Consider the following 26,749-nt stretch of genomic DNA (forward strand, 5'->3'; position numbering starts at 1 on the left):
ATGGAGCTGTCTTTATTTTGGATATTTTGCCACAAGCCCATTTCTATTTGGGTGAGACTAAATTTTGCCACTGGTAATAAGACCCTTACCTTACCTTCTCAGAAATGTAGACCATTGAACAGTTTTTCACTTATCCAGAAAAGTGGCATCTGAACTACCCTGCTGCCAAGTTGTTCTATTTACGTAGACCCAAAACTCACTAAAAATACCCCTAACCAGGATGAGGAAGAAAGTTGTACTGACAGAGAAAGACAAGACAAGGGACTCAAGCTAAACTAGAAGTTTTCCTGGAGAGGTCAATGGATATGTAAAAACAGTGGGTGGAACTGACACTTCCTAAACCCCTCTGACAAGATCCAAACCAAGGGCTGTGAGAAAAATTAAGTTATTCTGGGATTGGAAGACTTTCAGCTATGGGTGGGCAAGCTGGCTGGGACACAGAAAACAAGAGGTTAAAATAACAATGTCTTTTGACAGCAAATTCTACCACAGGACAGGTCTGCAATTTCACATGGTTATAAATGATCTGAAGAGCCAGGTAATGCATTTAGTGAAATTGAGTTTCCAATTCATACAGCAAGTATTCATGTGGAACCTATGTACTAAGCTTGGTCTGGCAGTGGAAGATTTTGTGATGAAAAAGACATTGTCCCTCTTCGGAGGGATTATATAATCAGGTTGAGATGACATAATGTAGATTCACACATGAAGAGTGCCACTCAGTGTCATTTCATTCATGAGCTGAAGCCAGGGGAGGAGCAGACAATATGGTACATTAGTGAGAAGGGGAGGCTGGACAGGAGGTTTCTGAGGGAAAGCAAGACTAAAGCTGGTCCTAAAAGATTAGATGTTGGGACTTTGGGGACTCAGGGGGAAAGAATGGGAAGGGGGTGAGGGATAAAGGACCACAAATTGGGTTCAGTATATACTGTGCTCGGGAGATGAGTGCACCAAAATCTCACAAATCACCACTAAAGAACTTACTCATGTAACCAAACACCACCTGTTCCCCAAAAACCTATGGAAATAAGAATTTAAAAACATTTACAAAATAAATTTTAAGAAAGATTATATGTTGGAATTCAGAAAGAAAGAGGAAGATCATCCCAACTAGAGAAAGCCGCGCATTCCTAGGGAGGAGCCATTAACTCATTCAACAAACATTGAGTACTTACTGTGTCCAGGTAATGTTGGAGAATACAGCTATGCGCAAAAAAGTCCCTGCCTTTGTGAAGGTTATATTCTAGATGGACAGATGGGTAATAAACAATAAGAAATAGATAAATTAGATCATTTCAGTTAGTGAGAAATATTATGAAAAAATAAAACAGGATAATGGAATAGAGAATGAATTCAAATCATGGTTTGCCCTTTTATTAGCTGTGTAACTTTAGGAATGCTGTTTAACTTTTTTGTGTCTTAGTGTCCTTCCTCATCTATAATATGGTGCAATAACAGTATTTATCTTGTAGGAGCATAGCAAGGGTGATTTAATTTATGCAAAAGGGCTTAGAACAGTATCTGGCACATTGTAAGCCATATACGTTAGCTATTATAGGTGTGTATGTGAGTTGGGAAGTGGGGACTAATTTAGATAGGGTGACAAAGGACTACCTCTGTGAGCTGGGACCTGAATGATGAGGAGCCGGTAATGGGAAATTCTCTGGCAAGAACATTCCAGACAATGGGGCAGTTAAAGGCCTGATACTTGGATGAGCTTAAGATCTTACTGGAAAAGAAATAAGGACAATGTGGCTGAAGCATAGTAAGACAGAGAAGGGTGCTAAGAGGTGAAACGAAATCAGAGGTGAGCAAAGGCCAGATTACCTAGAGCCTGGAAGGTAATAGCACAGATTCGAATTTCATTCTGAATGTGATTAAAGAAAAAAACCCACGGGAGGTTTAAAGTAAGGGAGTGATGTAACCTAATTTACACTTGTAAAAGGTCTCTCTGGCTACTGTGTGAAGAATGGACTGTAGGAGAGCAAAAGTGGAGGCAGAGAGACCTGTTGGGAAGTCATTTCAATTGTCCTGACCAGAGGTAATAATGGCTCAGATTAGGTGATTTATTGGAGGAAGTAAAAAGTAGTTGTGTTTGGAGTCACATATGAAAGTAGACTGGATAGACTGGGCTCAGTGGCTCACACCTGTAATCCCAGCACTTTGGGAGGACAAGGTGGGCGCATCACTTGATGTCAGGAGTTGAAAACCAGGCTGGTCAATATGTCAAAACCCCGTCTCTACTAAAAATACAAAAATTAACCAGGAGTGATGGTGCATGCCTGTAGTCCCGGCTACTTGGGAGGCTGAGGCGGAAAAATCACTTGAGGACAGGAGGTGGAGTTTGCAGTGAGCCGAGATCATGCTGCTGCACACCAGCCTGGGCAACAGAGTGAAAGTCCGTATGGAAAAAAATAAAACTAAAATAAAGAAAGAAAGTAGATTGGACAGGTCTTACTACCGATGGACTGGTTCTAGGAGTGAGAAAAGAGGAATGATGGTGCCTGATTTGGGGGCCTGAGCAACTGGGTAAATGGTGGTATCATTTACTGAGGTGAGGAAGATTGAGGGAGGAAAGGATTTGGGAAGAAAATCAAGAGTTCTGCTTCAACTGAGTAAACTTTAAGAATTGTATTAGATATGCAGGTGGTGGTTTCAAGAGAGCAGTTAGTTGTCCAAATTGAACTTGGAGAGAGTTAGGCACTAGAGAGATAAACATGGGAGTCATGAGTACATAGGCCATAATTAGTCACTGAACTGGTGAAATCACTTGTGCCTTGCAGAGAATGTGAGACCAACTCACGTAGGAATGGAGAAGCTGAGCAAAGAAGGTGAGAGAAGAGTAGAAGTTTCTTACAAGTTACTGGCAGCAGAGGATAGAAAGTTGACTGGAGATCTAGTGAGGAGGCCACTCACTGGAGGCAACGGTCCCAGCAGCAGAAGAGAAGTAGATGTGGCATTAAAAAGCTATTTGCAGGATGAAAGGCAGGAGATTGGGCACAGGGACTGAGCTAGGGAAAGAAAATTGTCAAGAAAAAATATCCAAGTTCTTATTCTGGAAAAAGGTGTGGATAGTGGCGCCACCAAGTGAGAGAGAGACATAAGAAGATGAGCCGAGTGGAATAAGAATAAAAATAATATATTTGTTATTCTGAATTTGAAGCTCCAGGAAACATTTAAATCTTGCCTCTGTCACTCCAAGCTATGTGACTTTGGGCAAGTACTTATCGTTTCTGTGCCTTAGTTTCCTTATCTGTAAAAATCGCCCTTGCCTCAGAGATACTGTGAAGATATGTGGTAATAACTGTAAAGCATGCTGAACAGTGTCTAGCATAGAGTAAGTATTTAATAAATGCTAATTACAATTATTATTATAAGGAACGTCGTTATGAGAAAGTCTGGAATTTTGAGGGATGCCAGGTCTAGTATGCCTGGAATGCAAAGTGCTGTGGGGAGATAGATGATGACGGATAGTGGAAGATAAGACAAGTCAAATAGTGAAGAGCCTAGGCTAAGGAATTTTGGCTTCTTCTTCAAGGAGGATCCAGAGTGAGGGTTTTTGTTGTTGTTGTTGTTGTTGTTTTCTTTAAAGACAGAGTCTTGCACTGTCACTCACGCTGGAGTGCAGTGGAGCCATCTCCACTCACTGCAAACTTTACTTCCTGTGTTCAAGTGATTCTCGTGCCTCAGCCATTCGAACGAACAGTAGCTGGGACTACAGGCATGCGCCACCACACCTTTTGCCATTACTTTTAATGGCAAAAACAGCAATAACTTTTGCACCAACTTAATAGATTTTTATGGAGACTTCATTATGTAGACATCATTGATTAAACTATTGGTCATTGGCTATCAACTTGACCTTAAGCCCCTCTTCCCTCCCTGGAGGTTAAAGTCCCAACCTTCTTTTCATGCTTTGTCTTTCTGGTGACCAGCCCCACATTGAAGTTATTAGTCAATCATTAGCATACAAAAAGACAGCAGTTTGGAGATCCCAAGGACTTTAGGAGTGGTATGCCAGGAAATGGGAGGAAGACCAAATATATATATTTCACAATATCACAGTAGTCCATTTATTTTTATTGCTGAGCAATACCCCATTTATGAATATACAATTGTTTTGTTCATTCTCCTGTTGATGAAAGTCTGGCTAGTTTCCAGATTGGGCACTATTGCAAATAGTATTGCTATGTCTTTTGGTGGACATAAGCACTCATTGCTCTTGGATATACACCCAGCACCTTTACCCCTTAGTTTTTAAATTAATTTTTTTGAAGTCTTTGTAGATTCACATACAGTTGTAAGAAATAATACAGAGAGATCCCATGTACGATTTACTCATGTTCTCCCAGTGGTATCATCTTGTAAATTAGCCTTCAATATCACAACCAAAATTTTAACATTGATATAGTCAAGACACTAGGTATCACAAGGACCCCTCCTGTTTCTCTCTCATAGCCATATCCATTTCTCACATGCTCTCCATCCCCTGCCTTGTTCTTTAACTGCAGCAACCAATAATTTGTTCCCTTCTCCATTTCTATAATATTGTCATTTCAAGAATAAGGATTTTCAAGAAATAGGGAAATGGAGAATAATGCTATAGTGGCTTAAAACAGAACAAATTGATTACTTTGTAGTTCTGGAGGTCAGATTGTCAGAGGCGTTTGAGCCAGAGCTACTTCATCTAGAATAGGGGCTGGATAAAAAAAAGGCTGAGACCTACTGGGCTGCATTCCCAGGAGGTTAGGCATTTTTAGTCACAGGATGAGATAGGAAGTCAACAGAAGATACAGGTCACAAAGACCCTGCTGATAAAACAGGATGCGGTAAAGAAGCCAGCAAAAACCCACCAAAACCAAAATGGCAATGAAAGTGACCTCTAGTTGTCCTCACTGCTTATCATACACTAATTATAATGCATTAGCATGCTAAAAGACACTCCTACCAGCACTATGACAGTTTACAAATGCCATGGCAACGTTTGGAAGTCACTCCATATAGTCTAAAAAGGGGAGAGACCCTAAGTTCTGGGGAAATAGCTCCCCTTTCCTAGAAAAATCATGAATAATCCACTGCTTGTTTAGCATATAATCAAGAAATAACTACAAGTATACTCAATCGAGCAGCCCATACTGCTGTTCTGCCTATGGAGTAACCATTCTTTTACTTTCCTGATAAACTTGCTTTCACTTTACTCTATGGACTCACCTCAAATTCTTTTTTGTGCGAGGTCCAAGAACTCTCTCTTGGGGTCTGGATCGAACATCTTTCCAGTAACAAGATGAAAGTCGAAAATGGGCTAAAACTGAGCTAAAACTAAGGTGTCCACAAAGCTGCATTTCTTCTGGAAGCTCTAGGGGAGAATCAATTTCCTTGACTCTCCCATTTTATAGAAGGCACCTGCATTCATTGGTTCATGACCCCTTCCTCCATCTTTAATATCAGCAACACAGCATATTCAAATCTCTCTGAATCTGACACTCTTCCATCTTAATGACTCTTGTGATTATATTGGGCCCACCTGGATAATACAGCACCCTTTCCCTATCTTAAAACCCTTAACCCAATGACATCCCAAGTCCCTTTTGCCATGTAAGGTAACATATTTATAGGTCCCATGGATTAGAACATGGATGTCTTTAGAGGGCCATTATCTTGCCTGCCACATCCATCTTTCTGGAAGAAGTCTACCTGTTTTCCATTTAAAATAAATATATAATTACCACACATACAACCCAATATCCAAAAACAGACATCCTCTGGTTGTGGTTGGAAGGGATCTAAAACTCCTTCACTTCCCAAGGCAACAACAGTTGGGATAATCATTAGCAGAGATTCCTAAGGCCTCCTCCTACACTGATGTTCCAGGGACTTAGAACTATATCTGCTACCTTAGAATTGAAGCTGTGCAAATGTCTCCTCTTCCTAGTATACGTCTGCCCACTCCCAGGAGGACACACTGGAATCATCGAATACACTGGTGCCTGGATCCCAATACTAGAGATTATAATTTGATTTGAGGATATGGTCTGGGCTTTGGAATCTTTAAAGGGTTCTAATGTGCAGACAAGTTTTTGAGCCACTGCCTCAAAGGGTTGTTGTAAGGATTTAAAGCTCACAAAACATACGATAACTGGGACAGGCCTCATGGCCTCCCACCTGTAATCTCAGCACTTTGGGAGGCTGAGGCAGGCAGATCACTTGAGGCCAGGAGTTCAAGACCAGCCTGGCCAACATGGTGAAACCCCATCTCTACTAAAAATACGAAAATTAGCCAGGCATGATGGTGTGTGCCTGTAGTGTCCCACCTCCTAGGGAGGCTGAGGCAGGAGGAGAACCACTTGAAGGTTGCAATGAGCCAGGATTGCACCACTCCACTCCAGACTGGGCAACAGAGTGAGATGAAGGGAAGGGGAGGGGAGGGGAGAAAGAAGGAAAGAAAGAAAGAAGGAAAGAAAGAGAAAGAAAGAAAGAAAGAAAGAAAGAAAGAAAGAAAGAAAGAAAGAAAGAAAGAAAGAAAGAAAGAAAAGAAAAGAAAGAAAGAAAGAAAGGAAGGAAAGAAAGAAACAAAGAAAGGAGGGAGGGAGGGAGGGAGGAAGGAAAGGAAGGAAGGAGGGAAGGAAGGAAGGAAGGAAGAGAAAGGAAAGGAAAAGAAAAGAAAAGAAAGGAAAGAAAGAAAGAAAGAAAGAAAGGAAAAGAAAGAAAAGAAAAAGAAAAGAAAGAAAAAAGAGAACATATGATAACTTACTTTTCCTTGCAAGTGTTGGCTTACCAGGAAGGAAACTGGTGAGAGTGCCAGGTCCAGGACAGTTTAGAAGGTTTGTCTGACCTCAGTTTCCTCATATGCATAATGAGGATAACCATATCTAGGCTACGAAATGTTTTATACATGTTTTATAAACTATAAAGTACTCCCCAATAGCTTTTGTACATACACACACTCTCCACCCTCACTTCACACTCCATTCCCCACTGCCTTCAGAAACAGGACCCAAGGTAGTTTTCCTGACCTTTATTTGCACTACAATATTTGAGAGTAGTAGGAGGTGGGAAAAGCCTGAAGGCCTTCCTGACAAGGAGGCAGGACAAGGCCTGACCACCCCAAGAGAAATCAAGAAATACAAATAAGTATCTCTTAGGTCCCAATGCCAGGCAAGTCCAGGAGCATCACATGGTCAATGCAGGATCCACACCCACAGTAGAAAAGTTGGCCTGGAACTACAGAAAGGGCACAAACTATTAAGTTAGACAGTCCTGTGACCTTGGGAAGTTATTATACTTCTTTGAGTCCATTCTCTCCTGTATAAAATGGGGATAGTCATATCACTCCTCTCCATAGAACTAAGGTATAGATGAAATGAGACCAAAGATAAGACAGTAATATATAGAGTAAATAGAAATTGCAGTGAAATATCTTAGAGCTATCCACTCATACTACAAAGAAAGACTGAGTCACTGTGAAGTCTTCCTAAATTTTATTGGCACTGAAATAGAACATGGATTGAGCATAAACCCCTCCAAAAACAATTTTTAAAAAACCCAAAAAGTACACAAAAAACCCCTGAATACAAAATCTAACCTTTCTCCCCAGCCTCCCTAAGGGTAAGTTACTGACTCTAAGGCAGCTATTAATAGATTGCCCTACAATTCCAGGTTTGAATTTAGCCAATATAGGACATATCACCAAGTGAGTGTCAATAATTCACAGCAATGCACACAAGACTCCTCAAGGTCAGGCACAGAGTCGGGGGTGGTGGACAGGGGAATTGAAGGAGGCTCTAAGCTAGGGGCATTGCATGGTGGGACAGGATGGCCCCTTGAGGACTGAACCCTGGGGAGAAGACAAACAGGAATAATAAAAACAAATAACAAGTACTTTAAGAATGAATTGTATGACCTATAGTGACAGATGACATCACTAATACTGAAAGCTTCTTATATTAATATTTTTGGCAAAATGTCATTTTGTAATATAGTATATGCTTTCCAAGTGTGGGGGTGGTAAAGGAATGAGGCCAAAATGATCCTGCCCCAAGACTAATATCTTCTAATGGTGCATTAGCAAGGAAGGCAGAAATCAGTATTTAGATATCAGTAAAATACATAATACTATAGAAAGAAGAAGAGCACACATGAGACAGAGAAGGAGGTGGATGCTCCTGGGTTGAGAGCAATGGGTGAGGGTGTGGAAGGAACTAGGCCAGAATACCCAGCAGCTCTCTGGTTTACAGCTCCAAGGGACAGAACAGCTGGTGTCAAGACCTGGGTTAGAGGTTTGTCAAAGAGAGGCAGGGCCCAGTCACCACTTTGGAGGGGAGTGACGAGAAGGGGATTTTGGTCACGTGAGAGGGTTGAGTAAACTGGGATCAGGGCACAGACTTCTCTCACCATATTCAGCTTCTTGCACTCACTCCCTAGTTGAGCCTACTGGCATCAAGCTCTAGATGCCAAGCCCAGGATGGCTGTGGAGCAGGAGCTGTGGCCCAAGTAGCTCTGAGAGGGGAAGAGACCTAAAACCCCTGGCAGGGAAAATACTGAAGCTAGGTGTGAACATATCCTCTCTTTTCACAAGAGTCCTGATGGGGCTGACTGAGCTTTTGGGTACTCATCCCTACTGTTATAGCTGGAGAGGATTTGGGGATTGAAGAAGGAAGGGGCAGATCCCACGAAGTGACCGCAGATCTGGAATAATAAGTAAGGGGTAGCTCTGCCCACAGAGCTCACTTTAGACAGGCCTATACTCCTATAAGGAATTGGGGTAGGATCTTCTACTCAGCCTTGCCAGAACAGAATGGCCTTCTAGTACGTTTGGTGAAGCCTCTCGAAGGCACTGTTTCCCCCATCCACCCTGGGGAGAAATTGAGTCCCTAAAGTCAATGACAAGGCTTATTGAGGCTGAGTTTATAACAGGTCCAATCTGGGAGGTAGAAACAAAAATGGCTGAACATCTTTTTATCCCTCAGTCATTACAAAGCCTAAATAACTCTAAACGGGATGGGCACTGGGAGGACAAATTTTAGGTCAGTTGACATCCTGGAGCAGATATCCAAGGTCCTGTCTCATTCCCTAAACCGCGTAATACTCTAACCCTGTAAATCTCAGGACCCTGAAGAAGAAGGCAGTGGTAGGGGAGGGCAGGGGAGCTAGCTTCCAACCTACTCCACACTTGACTCCCATAGGACAACAGTAAGTGTAAGGGTATTTGCAAAATCAAGTGGAAAGTACCTCTGGGCTGGGCAAGTAGGATATTCTAGCAATACAGATTAAATGGAACAGAGAAGAGAAAGGAGGTTCCATTGGCACCGTAATGAGCCATTCATTTGCCCAGGGAAGTGGGTGGGGGCTAAGGGGCTAGGTTTGGTCCCATGGCTACACTAAATGCTTGGCATGACTCCAGGGCTGCTCTAGTTAGTGGCTCCAGCACAGTATGAGTTAGGTGAGTTAGGTGTAGGAGTGTGGGGACAAGGAAAAAGGGAGGAGGGGTCCCTAGAGGCTGGGTGCCCATTACATGGACTCAAATTCGTCAATGCGCTGCTTGGTGTTGCCCTGCCGGATCTGGCGCAGGGTCTTGTATTTGTCTCGGCCCAGTCGCATGTTCTCAGCATGGATCATGTCATTGGCAGTCTTCTTGGACTCATCTCGCGCATTGGCCAGCTCCGAAGTGAGGGCCTGTGAGGGTGCACAGGAACACAGAGGTCAATGGCTTTCTCTCATTTTACCTCCTGTTATTTGACCAGACTTCTCTTCTCTTCTGTTTCCTTCTTTCTTCCCCACCCTTTCTCTCTCTATATAAATATTGAGTCATTTCCAACTCTGTTAGAACTGCAGTGGGGCAAGAATATTTTAAAAAAATAAAATAAAACAGACTTAGGGGACCAGCTGATAATGGGTATTCTCTGAGAGTAGAACAACATACCAAAGATTCAGGTGGGAATTTTGTCAGCTAGATATTTTCTTAATGTAAGAGGTGAATGTAGTGAGTGGGAGGTGGGGCAGAGAGAAAATCTCAAAAAGGGAAGAGATAGCCCAAGGTCTGATTAATAAGGGAGAGGTACCTATCCTTAAAGCTGTCACTTAAGAAAGGCTTGGGCTCCCACACAGCACTGGGACAGGATCTTATACCTATCTCCCATGATGGTTAGAGAATACCATGGGCTACTAAATCAATGCATATAGTCTCCTTGACCCTTGGCCCTACTCGGATACCTTCAGGTGCTTCTGCACACGCTCATTCTTCTCCGCCTCAGTGGTACGTTCCTCCTCACTGCGGTCCTTGGCCATAGCATCAGCCCGTAGGTCAGCACTAGCTTCTGCCCCATTCTCATCCTGCTCATCCTGCTCATTCTCAGCAGGCTCAGCCACATGAGGTGTACTCATGGCAGTCTTCAGCTCAGCACGGGTCTTCTCCAAGTCTTCCTGTACCATCTGGGCCTGTCCAGCGACAGAAGGAGAGAAAGACTTTCAGTGAGACCAGTTAAACTGTGGCATCCTGTATATGCCTAGAATGGTCTGGCAAGAGGCAGGCACCAGGTAGGACAAGACACTTCATCTGCCTGATCCTTAGTTTCTTCAGCCATAAAACAAGAGCAATTGTACCAACTTCCTAAAGGTATTGAAGAACTCCAGTAAGTATTTGAGGAAACCATGAGTACCTTCTCCCATGATGCCTGCTGTAGGAAGTATGAAAGAGGGAGGGAGCCAAAACATAAGGAATCTAAGGAGCTGTAACCTATGCATATGGTACCCATTCCCTCAATGCTTTGTTTTACGCCCTGTGTCTTACCTTCTGCTGCCACTCCACAGCCTCACTCTCCTTCTTCTGTCGGGCCATCTCCAGCTGGGAGATTCGAGCTGTCAGCTCTGCCATTTCCAAGGCCTACGAAAAAATTGGAAGCCTGTAAGAGCTGGGCCTTCTGGTCCTCAGGACCCAGGTGTCTTCAACCCAAGTTCCCCTGGGGGACTAGTAAGGGACCTACTGCTCCACTTGCTTGCTGCCTCAGAGACTCTTTTACCACACCACTTCATTCCAGTCCCATCTTTCCTGACCACCACTTCAAGTCAGAGTTCCCCCACCTAGACTGTAGGCCTCCTGAAGACAAACAATATGCCACCTCTGTCCCTTCCTCATTATCTCTCCCCATGCCCCTCTTGGCAAGTATGCAGCTGGGGCCTCAGTAAAGCTTTGGCCATCACTGGGTCACTTCCTGAAGTGGCAGATCCTTTCCTGATATCCTAGAATGCTCAGGATTCCACTAAGACTCTTCCCAGGACAAGTACAGGAAAGACACTCAAGTGTCACAAGGTGATCTGAACAAGGAAAAAAGCTTATGCACACCTTGGGTAAATCTCCCATGACAGCTTCCTCATGAGAGACAGGTCTTGGTTCCCTATATTCCCACCTCCAACAGTAGAGGGGAAGAGTATATGTCAAGGAGTTTGGACCACAGGTTCTTCACTTCTGTGTCACAGAACCCTTGGAAACTGTGATGAAAGTATTGATGCCAAATGCCCCCAAAATGCATAGACACAGTTGCATGTGATTTCAGGGAGCAAAGCTTTCAAACAGAGGCAGAAATGGGTTCTAATCCTTATTTAGCCACAACTGTGTGACCTTTGGTGAATCTCTTCTCTGAGCTCTAATTTCCTTATCTGGGCATATTATCTCATATGAGGTTAATCCCATAGGGTTACTGGGAAGAAGAAATAAGTAAGGAAAAGGGAAATATTTCCAACACAGCAACATACAGCAGGAACTCAAGTATGAGTTCCTTTTGTTCCTTTCTCCTTCCCTTTTCTTTGCCAGGCCAATCAGCTCAGATACCCAAGGGTAAAGAAAGTGAACAGAAACTAAGGGTTAGGGAAGATTGCAAAAATTCCTGGGCCACACTAGTGACTTCTCAGCTTGCTTCTGAACTAGTTATTTGCTGGAGGCCCATGGAGTGGTAGCCTGCTCTAAAGAGCCAGCATGTAAGCAAAAGTATCTATAAGTAAGTAGGCAGACAAGGAAGAAAGCTCAGTTCCCAAAACCCCAGTCCATCCTACAGCTTTACCAGCTGTTCCTGAGTCTTTTTCTGGTCTCGGGAGGCCTGCAGCAAGGCCTCCTTGGCCTCTTCAGCTTCTTGACGCTCCTTGGCAAGCTTTTCAGCCTCGCTCTGGGCACGCTTCCGTTCCTGCTCAAGTTCCAGAGCCCTACGGGTCTGTTCTTCCAGTTCTGGGCAGAAAAGGAGGGGAGAAGGCAGTGAAGAGCACAGAGATAAAGATGACACACTAGCTTCCTTCCTGGAAATGATCCACCCCAGGACAAAGCTGGCAGAAAGTTCTGAGTTCTCTTCTTGCCCATTCTTTTTCTAGTCTGTAGCCACACTTGAACTATATTGTCTGTGTCTACAGCTCAGGAAGAAGGTTCTCCAGCTCAGAGTCAGGTCTGGAAAAACCCAATCTCCAAGGTGACTCCAAGCCTCACCTTGCTGAGCCTTCTTAGTCTGTTCCTCAATCTGCTTCAGCCTCTCCATCAGCTCCTCCTTCTCCCGTTCAATCTTCTCTTTCTCTTTTTCTGCCATTTCACGCTTCTTCTTCTCATTTTCCAGCATAGCACTAGGGAAGGAGATAAAATGGATAGAACAGGATAGTAAAGCTCCATAAAAGCCTGGGGAGGCCAGGCATGGTGGCTCACGCCTATAATCCCAGCACTTTGGGAGGCCGAGGCGGGCAGATCATGAGGTCAGGAAATTGAGACCATCCTGGCAAACACGATGAAACCCTGTCTTTACTAAAAATACAAAAAATTAGCTGGGCGTAGTGGCATGCGCCTGTAGCCCTAGCTATTCGGGAGGCTGAGGCAGGAGAATCGCTTGAACCTGGGAGGCGGAGGTTGCAGTGAGCTGAGATTGCGCCACTGCACTCCAGCGTGGACAACAGAACAAGACTCCATTTTCCAAAAAAAAAAAAAAAAAAAAAAAAAAAAAAAGCCTGGGGAATTGCAAGGCTTGCTGCCTCTGGGTCTCTCAACCCAACCTTCTCAACACACTCAGGGATTGTGAGTTTGGGCCACCCTCCCTTACCTCTATACCTTTGTCCTCATATCACAGCCCCACATAGGCCAGTGTACACGGGGCCCTGTCAATGTGCCCCTGAGTCAGGAATCCTAGCTCTCCCACCAACCCACTGGGTGACCTTAGCTATGTCACTGCTTTGCTCTTGTTCCCCTATCTTGAAAATGGTCCAATAAGACCTGCCCTATATACCTTGTAGGGAGACAAGTTTTGGCTCTCTGCTGGGATGAAGTGCTTCAAGTCCAGTAATCTCTATGGCTAGTGCATCAGTCCTCAGGTCCAAATCTGTCTGCCCTAAAGCCCAGCTCTAGGCTTCTTTTTCCCAGAGTTTGTTACAAATCTGGAATAGGTATTTGCTTTTTCTTGCCCTAGCACCTCTTCTAGGAACCTTCTTATCTCCCTTGGCTAGGTATTCTCCATCTGAGCCCTCAGAATACTTGGCTTACCCTTCTCCCCACCCCTCTTCTATGTTTTTTTCTCCATAGCAATTCTTAACCATCTTATGTACCGCATAATTTGCTTATTTATTATGTTTGTCTCCTCCCCACTAGAATGCTAGCTTCACAAAAGCAGAGATTTTTGGTCTTTTCTTATTCATTGCTCAATAAATATTTATTAAGTGAATGAATGGCATGGCGTTTGTACCTTGAGTTATGTATATATTGTTTTCCCTCTCTCTGCTACTAGACTGAGTAGACTGTGAGGTCCTACAGGGCAGGTTCCTGCTAGATCCAGCTCTGTAAAAACTGCCCCTCAAACTTGGTAAATGTTTTCTGAATAAATGTGAACATTGGTATCTAACCTCTTATCTATGAAGTCCTAGGTTGGCCTCATGTCCTGACTTAGCAGGCTGGGTACCTTTGAGAAGCTTCCTTGCCCCAGCCCTGGCCCCCCACATCAGTGTGCAGCACCTACCGCTCCATCTGCTTCTGGTGCTTCTCCTCCCGGGCCTGTGCCTTCATCTGCTGCACCTCAATGGTGTCAGGCTTGCGACGGCGCATGTATAGTTCATGGTTCCCCATGCACAAGGCCAAGATACGCTTGTTAATCCGCAGCCGGGGAGCATAGAAGACGAAGTCCTGGTGGGAAATCAGCAATCAGAAAGAATTCGGAGGGCCAGGTGAAGGTGATCTTCTGCCTTCTGAAAAGCTAAATCCAAAAGCACTGAAAAGAATGTTTAATCTAACCTCCTGCACTACAGATGGGAAGACTAATTATCAGAGTGGTAAAGTGACTTGCCCAGGGTCAGACAGCAGGCAGACCAAAGACTAGAAACCCAGGTTTCTTGACTCTGAAATCCGTGTTCTTCCCACAATTTCTTTCAATCTTTGCTTATGAAAGCATCCTAAATTACTCTTAATCAAGTTGAAGGATTCAAACTTTCTCTGCTAATTAGGGAACATGCTAGGTCTCAGGTGACCTCTTTTGGAAGCCAAATGACCCCTGACAATACGCTGGTGGGTGCAGTATGGGTGACTGGACTGTTTCTACAATCTCCTGAAAGCAAATCCTAGAGCCAGCCCCTTAAATCCTTTTTGGAACAAGGCAGGCTGTAAATACATATATAAATACATAAATCTCCTGATCACTGCTTGTCCTGGTTGTTGTTTTTAAAATGAGCCCTTGATCTCAGCTGGCTTTGTTACTCAACTTTTTCTGATAAAAGTTGAGCACAGTAGCAATAAAAGAAAACACACAAGAAAATCCAGTGAGTTTGAGTTTGCTACTACAAATACCACTGGACCAAAGTCACCAGCTGACGGGCTAACCGCCATCTCCTCTGCCACTGACCACACACTGCTACTGTCTCATATAGCTTGGGGTGCAGTGGAGGGAGCACAGGCTCTCAAAGTCAAATCACCTAGGTACAAATCCCAGTTCTACCATTTTTAGCTGTGTTATCTTGAACAAATCACTCCATCTCTCTAACCTCAGTTTTGTCAACCATAAAATTAGTATGCTACTTACTACCTACCTGACCATGTTGCTGAGGGTTTAAGGAGACAACGTGTAAAGTCCCTAGCAGGAAAAGTTCAGACACCTCAGGGCTGGAGAAGAATGGTTGAGCCTTCATGAAAAGGGTCAGGCGCAGTATTGTCACTGGGCCTTGTTGAACATGAGGTATCCCAGAAAAGGAGATACTCAGCTCAGTTTCCTACCCTACCACAATCACCAGCTATCTGGTCTTGTTAGCTGCAGGCTACTGAGTGGGTAAGAAGTGTGGCGAGTGTGTTAGAGAAATGAGTGAAGTTAAAGCACTTTTTTGGTCTTGGAATGCTCTGGAGAAAAGTCTGAGAGGGCAGCAGTCAAGTTCTACCAAGAAGTTTGTAGGATCATCTTGGGATTTGTACTTCTCTGGTCACAGCCATTTCTCCATAATAAAAAAAAGAAATCAAGGGCTGGGCATGGTGACTCACACCTGTAATCCCAGCACTTTGGGAGGCCAAGGCAGGCAAATCACCTGAGGTCAGGAGTTCAAGACCAGCCTGGCCAACATGGCGAAGCCTTGTCTCTACTAAAACTACAAAAATTAGCCGGGCATGGTGCCATGCACCTGTAATCCCAGCTACTCGGGAGGCTGAGGTTGTAGTAAGCCAAGATTGTGCCACTGCACTCCAGCCTGGGTGACAGAGCGAGACTCTGTCAAAAAAGGAAGGAAGGGAAGGGAAGGGGAAGGGAGGGAGAGGAGGGGAGGGGAGGGGAAAAGAAAAGAGAAAAGAGAAGAGAAGAGAAAAGAAAAAAGAAAAGAAAAGAAAGGAATCAAATATGTGAACAGTGTCCACTTTTCGGGACCCCAGGGGCTTGGAAATACGAGATGCATTTGGTTTCCACCCCAGAATCTCAGGGCGGCAGAGACAACGGCTAAGAAGCAGTACTTAACACTGCCTGTGGCTCTCCCTCATCCACAGTGAGGGAGATAGGTAGCAGAGTAGAATCAGGTACAGGATGTCTGCTGGCCATTTTTGGCATCAACATCTCCCTCCATTCCCAATCTCTATCTGTGCTTCCTGTTCGTGCATGTGTGCACACACATGCATGCGCACACACACACGCACACATACACACACACACAAACCAGCAAAGGAAGAGAAAAATAGAATAGCATGATTGCTCATTATAGAAGGCCTTGGCAAGTACCCGTCTTGGTCAGAGGGAGGAATCACTCACCGGGGCTTTTTTGTCAATGGGCTTGATGACAAATTTCTTATCATTGAAAGAGATGTTCCTGATTTCACTCCAGGGGAAGCCTATCTTGGGAGTTAGTCTGTAGAAATGGAAACCAATAATATCAGGACAAGGGCAAGACAAGAAGGGCATAGAGAACTGGTGGCTTGCCCTCACATCACCCCCAAGCTTCTATGTCTCTCTCTCTCTCTTTTCTTTTTTTTTTTTTTTAAATAAATAGAGACGAGGTCTCACTATGTTACCCAGTCTGGTCTTGAACTCTTGGGCTCGAGCGATCCTCCCTCCTCAGCCTCCCAAAGTGCTGGGATTACAGGCATGAGCCACCAAGCTTGGCCAAACAAACACTTCTCTCTGGAGGAGGTAGACTCGGTGCCAGCTCAGCCAGTGTCATCACATGCCACCAGGTCAGTTGCCAGCATTGAGTTCACTAAAGGATCTCCTGATACTACAACTAACATATGATTCCTTGTCTCGAGTTTGTTTTGTTATGTTTTTGTTTGAGGCATGGAACTTGTAACAATTCCTCAAGGGAATCCCCAGCCCTATTTAACTGAGTTTCTTCTATCCAAGCTTACAAAAGTTAGAGAAAAAGTAAATAATGAACTCCAAGATTCAGCAGTTATATGGAACAATAATCTATTGATCTCCATTCTCACCAAGAGCACACCAAGTGAAAAATATAAGCAAGTGAGATAAGGCTACAGTGAGAGGATTATAGGCCAAAAGCCATTTAATTATCACAGGAGACTAATCATAATATATCCCGATAAGACAGTCTAGGCCTGCACAAACCAATAAAAACATAATGACTGTCACATATATAATTTTAAGTTTTCTAGTAGCTACATGAAAATAAGTAAAAAGAAATGGATGTAATAAAATTTTAATAAGTTTAATTAGCCCAATATATCTAAAATATTATCATTTGAACATGTAAATAAATATTTTTAAAAATATTAAGACATTTTTGCATTGTTTTTCACACTAATCTTCAAAGTCCAGTGTGTAGTTTACACTTACAGCACATCTCAATTCAAAGTAGCCACATTTCAAGTGTTCAATAGCCCCATGTGGCTGGTGGCTACCACAGTTGACAGTGTGAGTCTAGTCAATACAGGATTTAGAGGCCTAAGGAAAGTTGTGAAATCATCTGGGCTGGACTAAATTAGGTAGAAAAAGAACTGAGGTGGGACCCAAGAGCTATGGCCTTGCTCCTTGGTGAAAAGTGAGCCCTAGATGTTAACATAACCTAAATAAACTAAAAGAGATCTGAGATATACCTATCATTCTGCTCATAGATGTTGAGACCCAGTGCATCCACCCCCAGCCACAGCTCTGAGCCTTTCTTGTTCTTGATGCTGAAGTAGTTCACACCATACATCTCCAGATCTTGAGCAATCTTCAGATATTCCAGGACAGCATCCTCCCTAAATGACACAGTTGGGGGTCACAAAGTGGGGCTTGTGAGTCAGACCCAAGGAGAGAGAAAGCCTGCTTACTCTGTACTTCTGACAAGTATCTTGCTATCAGGAGTGGGAAAGGGGACAAAAGGCAACCAGATGATGGAGAACAGAGCATAGCATGACTTTTGCAAAGCAAAATCTCCTAACAAAAACCTAGGGTCTATGCTCCCAAAGGGAATAAAGATGGGCTGACCCTTGCTGGCCTCTGGCATGTTGGCTGCCACAGAAGCAATTTTCTTTCTCTCATTCATTGTGACAGCCTCTTACACATTCTTAGCAGGGCTCAGAATGTGGTTATGGCAAAATGATGATATTTGTCCTTCAACTAGACAACCCTCAAAAATGCTTTGCCATGTTTAAGAGCTCCTTCCTTATTTCCTTCTGGTAGGGGGCGGGGAGTCCTTGGTGGCCCAGTAGCTCCCTGGACATCCTGAGGTCCCCTCCATTTCTTGATAGTCAAAACTGTTTGTGCTATCAGTTACCACCATTCAGCAAAACAAACAAACAAAAAACAACCTTATAATGGTCCTAGTTTGCCTTCTATCGTCCCTGTTCCCTCTTTCTCCAACATCTACCAATGTCCCTTGTCATCTGTCTCTTCTCCCCAGAACGCATTCTCATTCACCCTATAAGGGAAGTGGGGCCCACCACTGCTTGGGCAAGCTTACCTGAGCATGCCACGGTGTTCCTCATGCCACACCTGGATCCGCTCCTCCCACTGGTCCTTGTTGAGTTTGTGCTGTTCCAGGACTCTGGAAAGACAATGGGTGATGAGTAGTTTAAAGTGCAAAAGTCCCTGTGCAGGAGAGAAGGGAAGCCCATTTAGCTTTCTAAGGGGCTGATGCAAAGAGTCAGCCAACTGAGGTCACACTGGAAGCAGACTGAAATTATAGCTAAAAAGGTATTAAATTAGACACAAGGAATTGCCTAAAAGGTAAGAGAGCTACAAGAATGGATGATCAAAAACAACAAGGGGAACACCTTCCTTTGTACCTTTATCCACAAATCAAATGATGTGCTGTGGTCCCTAAGCATAGCAATAAAGCATCAGGAGTTTGTGCTGACTTGAGGGGCTAAAAGTAGGGATGGACCTCATAGAGCCAGGTATACTCTCTCCTAGATCCTCTTGGGACCAACAGTCTATGTTTATAAGAATACTGCTCAGAAATGAAAGAATGGCCTTTGGCTACAGAGCAATGAACTGAGTCCTAATGGCTTTGAGAAAAACCAACAGGCCCAACCTCCAAGACCTACTAGATTATAAACAAGGTTAGCTTTAAACATGCCATCTCAGATATCATGGCAATGACTCAGGGAGAGTCCCCAGGGTACAAGCACTATCCCTAATATCTTATGAGTGTGTTGTACATATATGCCATAACTCCAGTGGGACTGAGGCTCCCAGAATGAAGCAAAGCTTTTCCTTCTAATCCAAAAGACTATGGAAATGGCCATTGTGTATAGTTGGAAAAAATTTAGTGTTAAAATATTAAGGTGCTAAGCTTCCAGGTCTGGCTCTGGCTCTGCCTCAGATGAGCTGCAGCAGATGGGGAAAGTCAGTGTGAGTACCTCTGCACCTCTATTTCCTCGGCCAGGAAATAAGGATAATGCCTGCTTTGTTCATTTTGTGTGTTATTGTGATGCAAAAACAAAAATAATGAGGGTTTTAGAGCTTTTGACTTTGAAGTTTACAAAAGGAGAAAGCTCTGTACACTAGCTGTCAATATTAAAAGACTATTTGAGTTCTCCATGTCCCTGGTTTGCTTATTTCTCTCTCTCCCCTGTGAACTTCTGATATAAGAGATCTAAATCAGTAAAAAGAACTGAGAAAATGGAACCAGGGAGGGGTGAAAGAAATTACTCAATCTCTGGTTCTACATAAGCACCTGCCTCCCGGGTAATAAAGTTCTGTAATCAGGCAGACAGAGGGGAAAAAAGGCTTTTTATTTGGAAAGCCAGAAAAATAACAACAGAGTATGACACTATATGCAAATGTCTCTTGAGCAGCATAACACAGTCTTCAGACAGATCCCAATGGAGAGGAACAGATCTGGCATCCCCTGTGGGGCAGGGATTGGTCAGCTGTGGGCTGCAGCCCCTTATGGCCAAGGCAAAGGAGGGCAGGGAATCACCTCACCTCTGTGGGAGCAACTTGTCTCCGGCCAGGTAGCCAGACTTATGCACCTCCTTATTGAAGTCGCCATACTTAGACTGGACAGCATACGAGGCCAGCAGCACAGCAGTCTCAGGCGGGCAGTAAATATCATCATTGAGAATACCCTCTTTCACTTGCAGAAAGAACAGGCGCTGAGTGATGTCCTGAATCAATTCCTCGGACACATCCTCAGGATAGAACTTGGCACGGAACTTAAAGAGCAGGGGGCTTTCCTTCCGCACGTCCTGGGCAGTCACCTGGGAGCAGTAAGGGTTATGGACTCTCAAAAAATAGGTTTTAAGGGTGACAGAGTGGCTGTGGGGTAGGGGAAACACACTGAAAGATCATCAATTTGCATAATCTTAGAGAGCTGGGTGGCAACCCCCTGGTAATTAAGAAAAACAATACATTACTTTCACTGGGGACTGAATCCCATGTCTGTAATCACTTTCTGTTGGGAATTTCTTCCTGAAATTACCTTAATACCGACTGATGATCAGAAGTCTTCAAACCACTTTTGTCTGACTATATCCAACTATCCCCAAATTCTGAGAGTAGGCATAAGCTCTTCTTTTCAGCTTGTCTTATAAGTCTCCTCCAATTTCATAAATTAGCAAAGTAAGGACTAGGATATATGACTAAGGATTGAGAATTGGCTAGACAAGAGCACAAATTAGACCATTTTTTAAAGCCTGAAATGGAATACTAGTGGCTCCACACTTGTCCAGCAAAAGATTCAACTTTTTAGGAAAACAAGACTTTACCAGCAGAAGGTGGGGTACCTACTCCTAGACACAATCAGAGAAGCAAACTGCAGGACAGTATGGAGACTTCTAAGGACAAGACCAGCCAGTCTGAGGATACGAAGATGGAAGGCTACCAGGTTCTCGTGGAGATGCTGCTTGGGGTGGAGAGCTTGCATGGATTCAAACCATTCCATTTGGGGTCCAACTGAGGTAAAAGGTCAAGAAAGAGGGAAACATCTATATGGGGTTCAGATATCAGTTGACTGCTGGAGAAGGTGCAGCATAAGACTGTGAGATCTTTCAGATTTTTTTTTTCTAGTTCAAGAATCTGTGGCTCTTTTTGACAAATCCCCGGCTGAGCACAGTGGCTCACGCTTGTAATCCCAGTACTTTGGGAGACCGAGGCAGGCGGATCACAAGGTCAGGAGATCGAGACCATCCTGGCTAACATGGTGAAACCCTGTCTCTACTAAAAATACAAAAAATTAGTCGGGCGTGGTGGCAGGTGCCCGTAATCCCAGCTACTCGGGAGGCTGAGGCAGGAGAATGGCGTGAACCTGGGAGGCAGAATTTGCAGTGAGCTGAGATGGCACCACTGCACTCCAGCCTGGGCGAGAGTGCGAGACTCCTTCTCAAAAAAAAAAAAAAAAAAAAAAAAATCCCCTAAAGCCATTGACTTTGGAGAGATGATGGGGATACCAATCCTCTCTTGAAGAGCCACTAATGGATTTGATCCAAAACAAGTCAAAGTTCAAGCTAGTGTTCCCAGTAGAAAGAGTCTCTTCTTTGAATGCTGGCCATTGTTGCTGTTAGAAGTCAAAGTGGAGACAGAGCAAGAGCTTTTACTTGCCTGAGTCCTCTGTCCTTATTCTGATCCAGGTGGTCAACAGACCACCCAGTCACAAACACAGCCCTAGGTATCCAGGATTTGCCAATTAGCACATGGTACCCTCCCAGGAATGTTCTGGAAAAGAAAAGAATTCTAAACCCAACCGAGGAATAAGCAGTTACCTTCTTATTGAGTTTCAGCCAGGTGGAGAAACCTTTAGTGTCCTGGTACTGCAGACCAAAGAACCAAACTTCCCTCAAGCCAATAGTTTTCACCACCTAGAAGAGAAAACCAAAACAACAAACCATTGATTGAATACCTCCTCTATGTGACACAAAGTTTGACACAAAGTTTGAAGTCAATATGATATCTGCCCTTAAAGGTTTTAAGGTGCTCAGGGTCTGGCAAGAAAATACACTTGGGCAGCAATCAAGAACTGATGTCGGCATCTCTCTGCACAAAGTACTGCTGGGGTAGGAAAGGGATCTATTACTTATGAGCACTGACACACACCAAGAACCTTACATCCATCAACTCCTTTAATTTTCCTAATATCCCTATGCTAGACTTATATTTAGGCCCATTTTATAGATATCAAAAACAAGGTTCGAAGAAATGCCCAAGGTTCAGGTCATGAGTGACAAAATTAGGGTTCAAACCATGTCTGTTTGACTCCAAATCCATGCATATCCAGTGATTTCTGCCACCTTCTCCCTCCCTCTACAATGTCATGCCACTTTCCACTTCCATGATGGATTAAAGACTGAATGTGGAGATTGTTGGATTAACTCCTGCATCTTGTTCTCTTGGGTTGCTCCCATATATCGTCCTTTATCCTTAGCAACTGAGGGTAGTACCCACACCCTTAAGACTGAGTTCCATTTACAATACCCCAAATAAAGAATGTTTGAGAAGATAAAACAGGGACTGTGAAGGACTCTGAAGCCATGCTGTGCCTGGGTTCTGAGAGGATTTTTTCCAACCCTGATCAGAGCCCAGTCATGATTCCTCTTACACAGGTTTAGGGTGGACCTGAGGGTAGAAATAGGGTAAGTACCTCAGTGTAGTAGCTGAGGTACTCCCTGTTGTCCTGAGCCTCCTGGCTGAACAGTGGGCAGGAAAGGGAGGCTTGCCAAGAGAACACAGATGAGCTCTGTTCTCTAGTCCCTGACATTAGCATGTTAATAGTCTGGCTGTCAGCTCAACCCCAGCATACCCACCCCTGTCCCTGTCGATGGCAGCAGTGAAGCTGAGCCACATCCTAATGAGGTCAGGCTGGCCTTAGGCAGTCTTCTTTATTTTGTTTTTTTGGGGGAAGGATGCAAGTGGAGGGTAAGGGTAAGGTGAGAAAGAATCACAGAAATATACCTAGAGATGGAAGCAGGGAACAAGGACCCAGTGTTGCTGATGTCCTTCCGTTATGAACGAATTAGTATCTCCCTTCAAAATACACACACACACACTCACAAAGACACACATATACACACCAACACTGTATCCACAAAGTTTCTTTTATGGATCCAAAGTCAGGCCCCACGGTCACACCCTGAGTTTACAATCTAGAGCTTCAGAGGCCCCAAGGAAAAAAGTAGCTCATATATATTAAGCACCAATCATGTGTCAGGCACTGAACAGTAAACAACCCTGTGAGATAGCAACATATTATAATGAGGAACTAAGGCTTAAAGAGGTAATGCATCTAAAATTACAGAGCCATACAGAACCATGATGTGTCTGACTAAATAAAGCTTGTACCTTTTCTTCTCTAGCATGCTATCTCCTAATGCCAAGTACTCATACGAGCTTAGGACTCCTGAGCTTCTCAAGTAATTGTCTTGTCTCTCTTTTAACCTAAATATCCCATCCAGATAATAAACTTTGATTACTTCTGCATCGAGATATGCTTCCTGGCAAGCATACAGACCCAAGCAACAACCACTTTGGGGAGAAGCTATGTCCCCCTAGTCATCAACCTCCATTGCTTACCAGGTCACCCTTCCCTTTAATAGCTTGGATCAAGTATCAGGAAACCTGAGCAAAATGTTCATGTCTGTCTCCAACTGGCTGTATGATATTAAGATGGCACCTTTCCTCTCTGGGCCTCACCTTCCTTATCCATCCAAATTGGGGAGTATGGCTTCAATGATCTCTTTCTTCTCTTAAGTTCTATCATTGTACTAATTACATTACAAGGTTATTTTGCAGATGGTTAATAAAAACAATCCCATTTCCCAACTACCTCTTGCTGATGTGGATAATTAAAAACATGTTTAGAAAAGATCAATGGGGTTGGAAGGTAATGAGGAAAGTTCAAAAGGCTTCCAGAATTCAATGGCCAGGTGAGTCCCCGACTCTAAGTCAATAGGCAGCTGGAACTGCCAGAAAGTTTCAGATGGAGAAATGTGAATGCTTATGTTGAAATGTAATATTGGCTTTTTGCAGAGGATGAAGGTAGTGGGTGGGCGTGAACAGAAAAGAAATTTTTAAAGCACCTCTTATATCATCCTAGATCTAAACAGGGCCCAAGGCCCAATGAACATTTCTAATTATTTTCCACAGGGTTGCAGAAGAATAGTGTGTCCAGATGCAGTTGGTGGGAAGAGGCAAGATCCAAGAAACAATCCAGCTGAGAGAGAGACAAAAAAAAAAAAGAGAGGGAGAGAGAGAGAGAGAAGACCCACTAAAGATGCTGAAGAGAAGATGGACCATGAGGGCCAGGATATTAGGTCATGGGGAGAGAACAGACTTGGAACAGAAGTAGTAGAGCAGTGCCATGGTTTGGATGTGGTTTGTCCCCACCAAAACTCATGTTGATGCTTCATTGCCAGTGTGGCAGTGCTGGGAGGTAGAATCATTAAGAGGTAGTGTGTAATGAGAGGTGTTTCAGTCATGGGGACCCCTGTTCCTGTGAATTACTTGACCTTTTGTCACATTATGAAGCAGCACAAAGGCCCTCACCAGAGGCTGAGCAGGTGCTGGTGCCATGCTCTTGGACTTTCCAGCCACTACAATTACAAGACAAATAAACCTCTTTTCTTTATAAAGTACCTAGCCCCAGGTATTTTATTATAAGAACATAAAATGGGCCAGGAGTGTTGGCTCATGCCTGTAATACCAGCACTTTGGGAGGCCAAGATGGGCGGATCACAGGGTCAGGAGATCGAGACCATCCTGACTAACACAGTGAAACCCGGTCTCTACTAAAAATACAAAAAATTAGCCGGGCATGGTGGTGCGTGCCTATAGTACCAGCTACTTGGGAGGTTGAAGCAGGAGAATCGCTTGAACCCAGGAGGTAGAGGTTGCTGTGAGCTGAGATTGCACCACTGCACTCCAGTGTGGGTGACAGAACGAGACACCATCAAAAAAAAAAAAAAACACATAAAATGGACTCAGACAAGCAGCAACTGATCTTTGCCTGTACTAACTTGTAGTTAGTACAGTTTTGTACTAATTGTACAGCCTCAGAGACTCCACGACTGAAAGGAAGTGAGGTAGGCACAGACTATGCAGCCAGTCCCAGAAATCCCAGGAGTGAGCCCCTTAGCCTCTTTTTGCACCACATTGTCTGTTTCACTATTGGGTGGGAGTAGGGGTGTGATAAGAGAAGGTGGATTGGCCAGGCATGGTGGCTTATGTCTGTAATCCCAGCACTTTGGGAGGCCAAGACAGGTGGATCACCTGAGGTCAGGAGTTCAAGACCAGCCTGACCAACATGGAGAAACTTTGTCCCTACTGAAAAATAGAAAAGTAGCTGGGTGTGGTGGCACATGCCTGTAATCCCAGGTACTTGGGAGGCTGAGATAGGAGAATCGCTTGAACCCAGGAGGTGGAGGTTGCCGTGAGCCAAGATCATGCCATTGCATTCCAGCCTGGGCAACAAGAATGAAACTCTGTCTCAAAAAAAAAGAAAAAAAAAGAGAGAGAGAAGGAGGATCATGGTGACTAAAGTAGTTCTGAGATCCATAGTAACTGAGGAGAAGTTGGACAAAGTAATACCTAAAGCGTTATTAAAAAAAAAAAAGAGAGAGAATTCAGGCTCAGTGGTGGGGGGAGGGGGAGTGATCTCTCTGAGCACTGCCTCTTCCTTTGTGAACATAAAGAAATCAGAAACACAAATTTTCCACTTCCTTAGGCTCTAGGGCTTAAAGAGATGAGTAATATCTCTCAGCCTGCACTGAAGTCCCAAAGTGAGAAATTGAGGACGTGGCGGGAAGGAAATATGGTCTGAAATCAGAATTGAAACTGAAAAAGAACAAAGAACAAAAATGGATGACTCCTGACCCCAGGCTACAAGGAAATCTCTAAGGTCCATGCGGGTGCTATGAACCATTTTATCAGGCAACTCTAAACCCCTTTTCCAAGCCAAGTTTTTCTTGCTTCCAGCTTTGCTTCCAGTTGAGACCTCCATTCCAGAAGAAAGAGAAACATTATTTTCAAGTGAGAGCTTAGCATATAGCTTCCAGTTCCAGGAATAACTTCTGTGGCTCCAGTGACTAGGGTCCTTATCATTTCACTCTGAGAAATGGTTCTATCCCTGAGGAAAAAGAAAATTCTTTATTGGCTCCCTTTGACCCGACAGCCAGCTTATCTGATCTGAGCCAGTATTTCTCAAAGCTCCCATGGAAAAAGTCCTTAAGCAACAGAAAATAATGAATGCATATACCAAGGGACACAGTGGGTGTGGTAGGATGGGGTAGGGGGAGATAATAGATAGATGGCTGTAAGCCAGCTATAATTTCTTTGAAGCCTCAGGTTTAGTTTTAATTATTTGTGCAAATTTTATATTCTACTCCATAAAGGATGAATTTTAAAAATTATTGCAAGTAAAATTAATGCTCTAGAATACTAAATCACATTCATCTCATAGCTTTGTGTACCTCTTGGAACCTGCCACATACACCTAAAGAAACTAGGACTTCAGTTAAGACACTAGCTTAAGAAACTGGAGGCTGTGTATTCTACTCAGCTCCATGACTGTGGAGAGTTACAGTGTTCAAGCAACAAAAACTGGAAAACTGATGTCCAGTGAAAAGAAAAGATCTGCCTCGGAATAAATCCTCATTAATTATCAGGAGCTTCTGGAAGTAAGAAAAAAAAAAAAAAAAACTTTTATCTCCTTTTGTCATGTGGAGGCAACCTACATCTGAGGTCTGTAAAGGGGAGGGGAGATCAGGTCAGCTTAGGAGCCCAGAGATTCTCTTCTTGAATCCCCCATGCATTTATCTGAGTAAACAAACTAGTGATGACATCAGCCACTTCAAAAGCCCAGAGCATGGCCGGGCACAGTGGCTCATGCCTGTAATCCCAGCATT

General features: G+C 43.9%; 1 protein-coding gene across 2 annotated transcripts in view; it reads right to left on the reverse strand.

Moving 5' to 3' along the window:
- Window positions 1-7,461: 7,461 nt before the first annotated feature.
- MSN (moesin) overlaps window positions 7,462-26,749 on the reverse strand; it is a 149,565-nt gene continuing 130,277 nt past the window's right edge. For both annotated transcript variants that reach the window (XM_025371813.1, XM_025371814.1), the window contains exons 3-13: window positions 21,617-21,712; window positions 19,842-20,116; window positions 18,373-18,456; window positions 17,522-17,668; window positions 16,224-16,320; window positions 13,971-14,134; window positions 12,467-12,597; window positions 12,054-12,214; window positions 10,787-10,879; window positions 10,210-10,434; window positions 7,462-9,672 (exon numbers count right to left, since the gene is read on the reverse strand). In XM_025371813.1, the coding sequence (XP_025227598.1) occupies window positions 9,508-9,672; window positions 10,210-10,434; window positions 10,787-10,879; window positions 12,054-12,214; window positions 12,467-12,597; window positions 13,971-14,134; window positions 16,224-16,320; window positions 17,522-17,668; window positions 18,373-18,456; window positions 19,842-20,116; window positions 21,617-21,712 (1,638 nt within the window). In that variant the 3' untranslated portion in view covers window positions 7,462-9,507. The remainder of the gene's footprint in view (window positions 9,673-10,209; window positions 10,435-10,786; window positions 10,880-12,053; window positions 12,215-12,466; window positions 12,598-13,970; window positions 14,135-16,223; window positions 16,321-17,521; window positions 17,669-18,372; window positions 18,457-19,841; window positions 20,117-21,616; window positions 21,713-26,749) is intronic.

Source organism: Theropithecus gelada, chromosome X (genome assembly GCF_003255815.1).
Source record: "Theropithecus gelada isolate Dixy chromosome X, Tgel_1.0, whole genome shotgun sequence".
In the NCBI taxonomy this organism is placed as follows: Eukaryota; Metazoa; Chordata; class Mammalia; order Primates; family Cercopithecidae; genus Theropithecus; species Theropithecus gelada.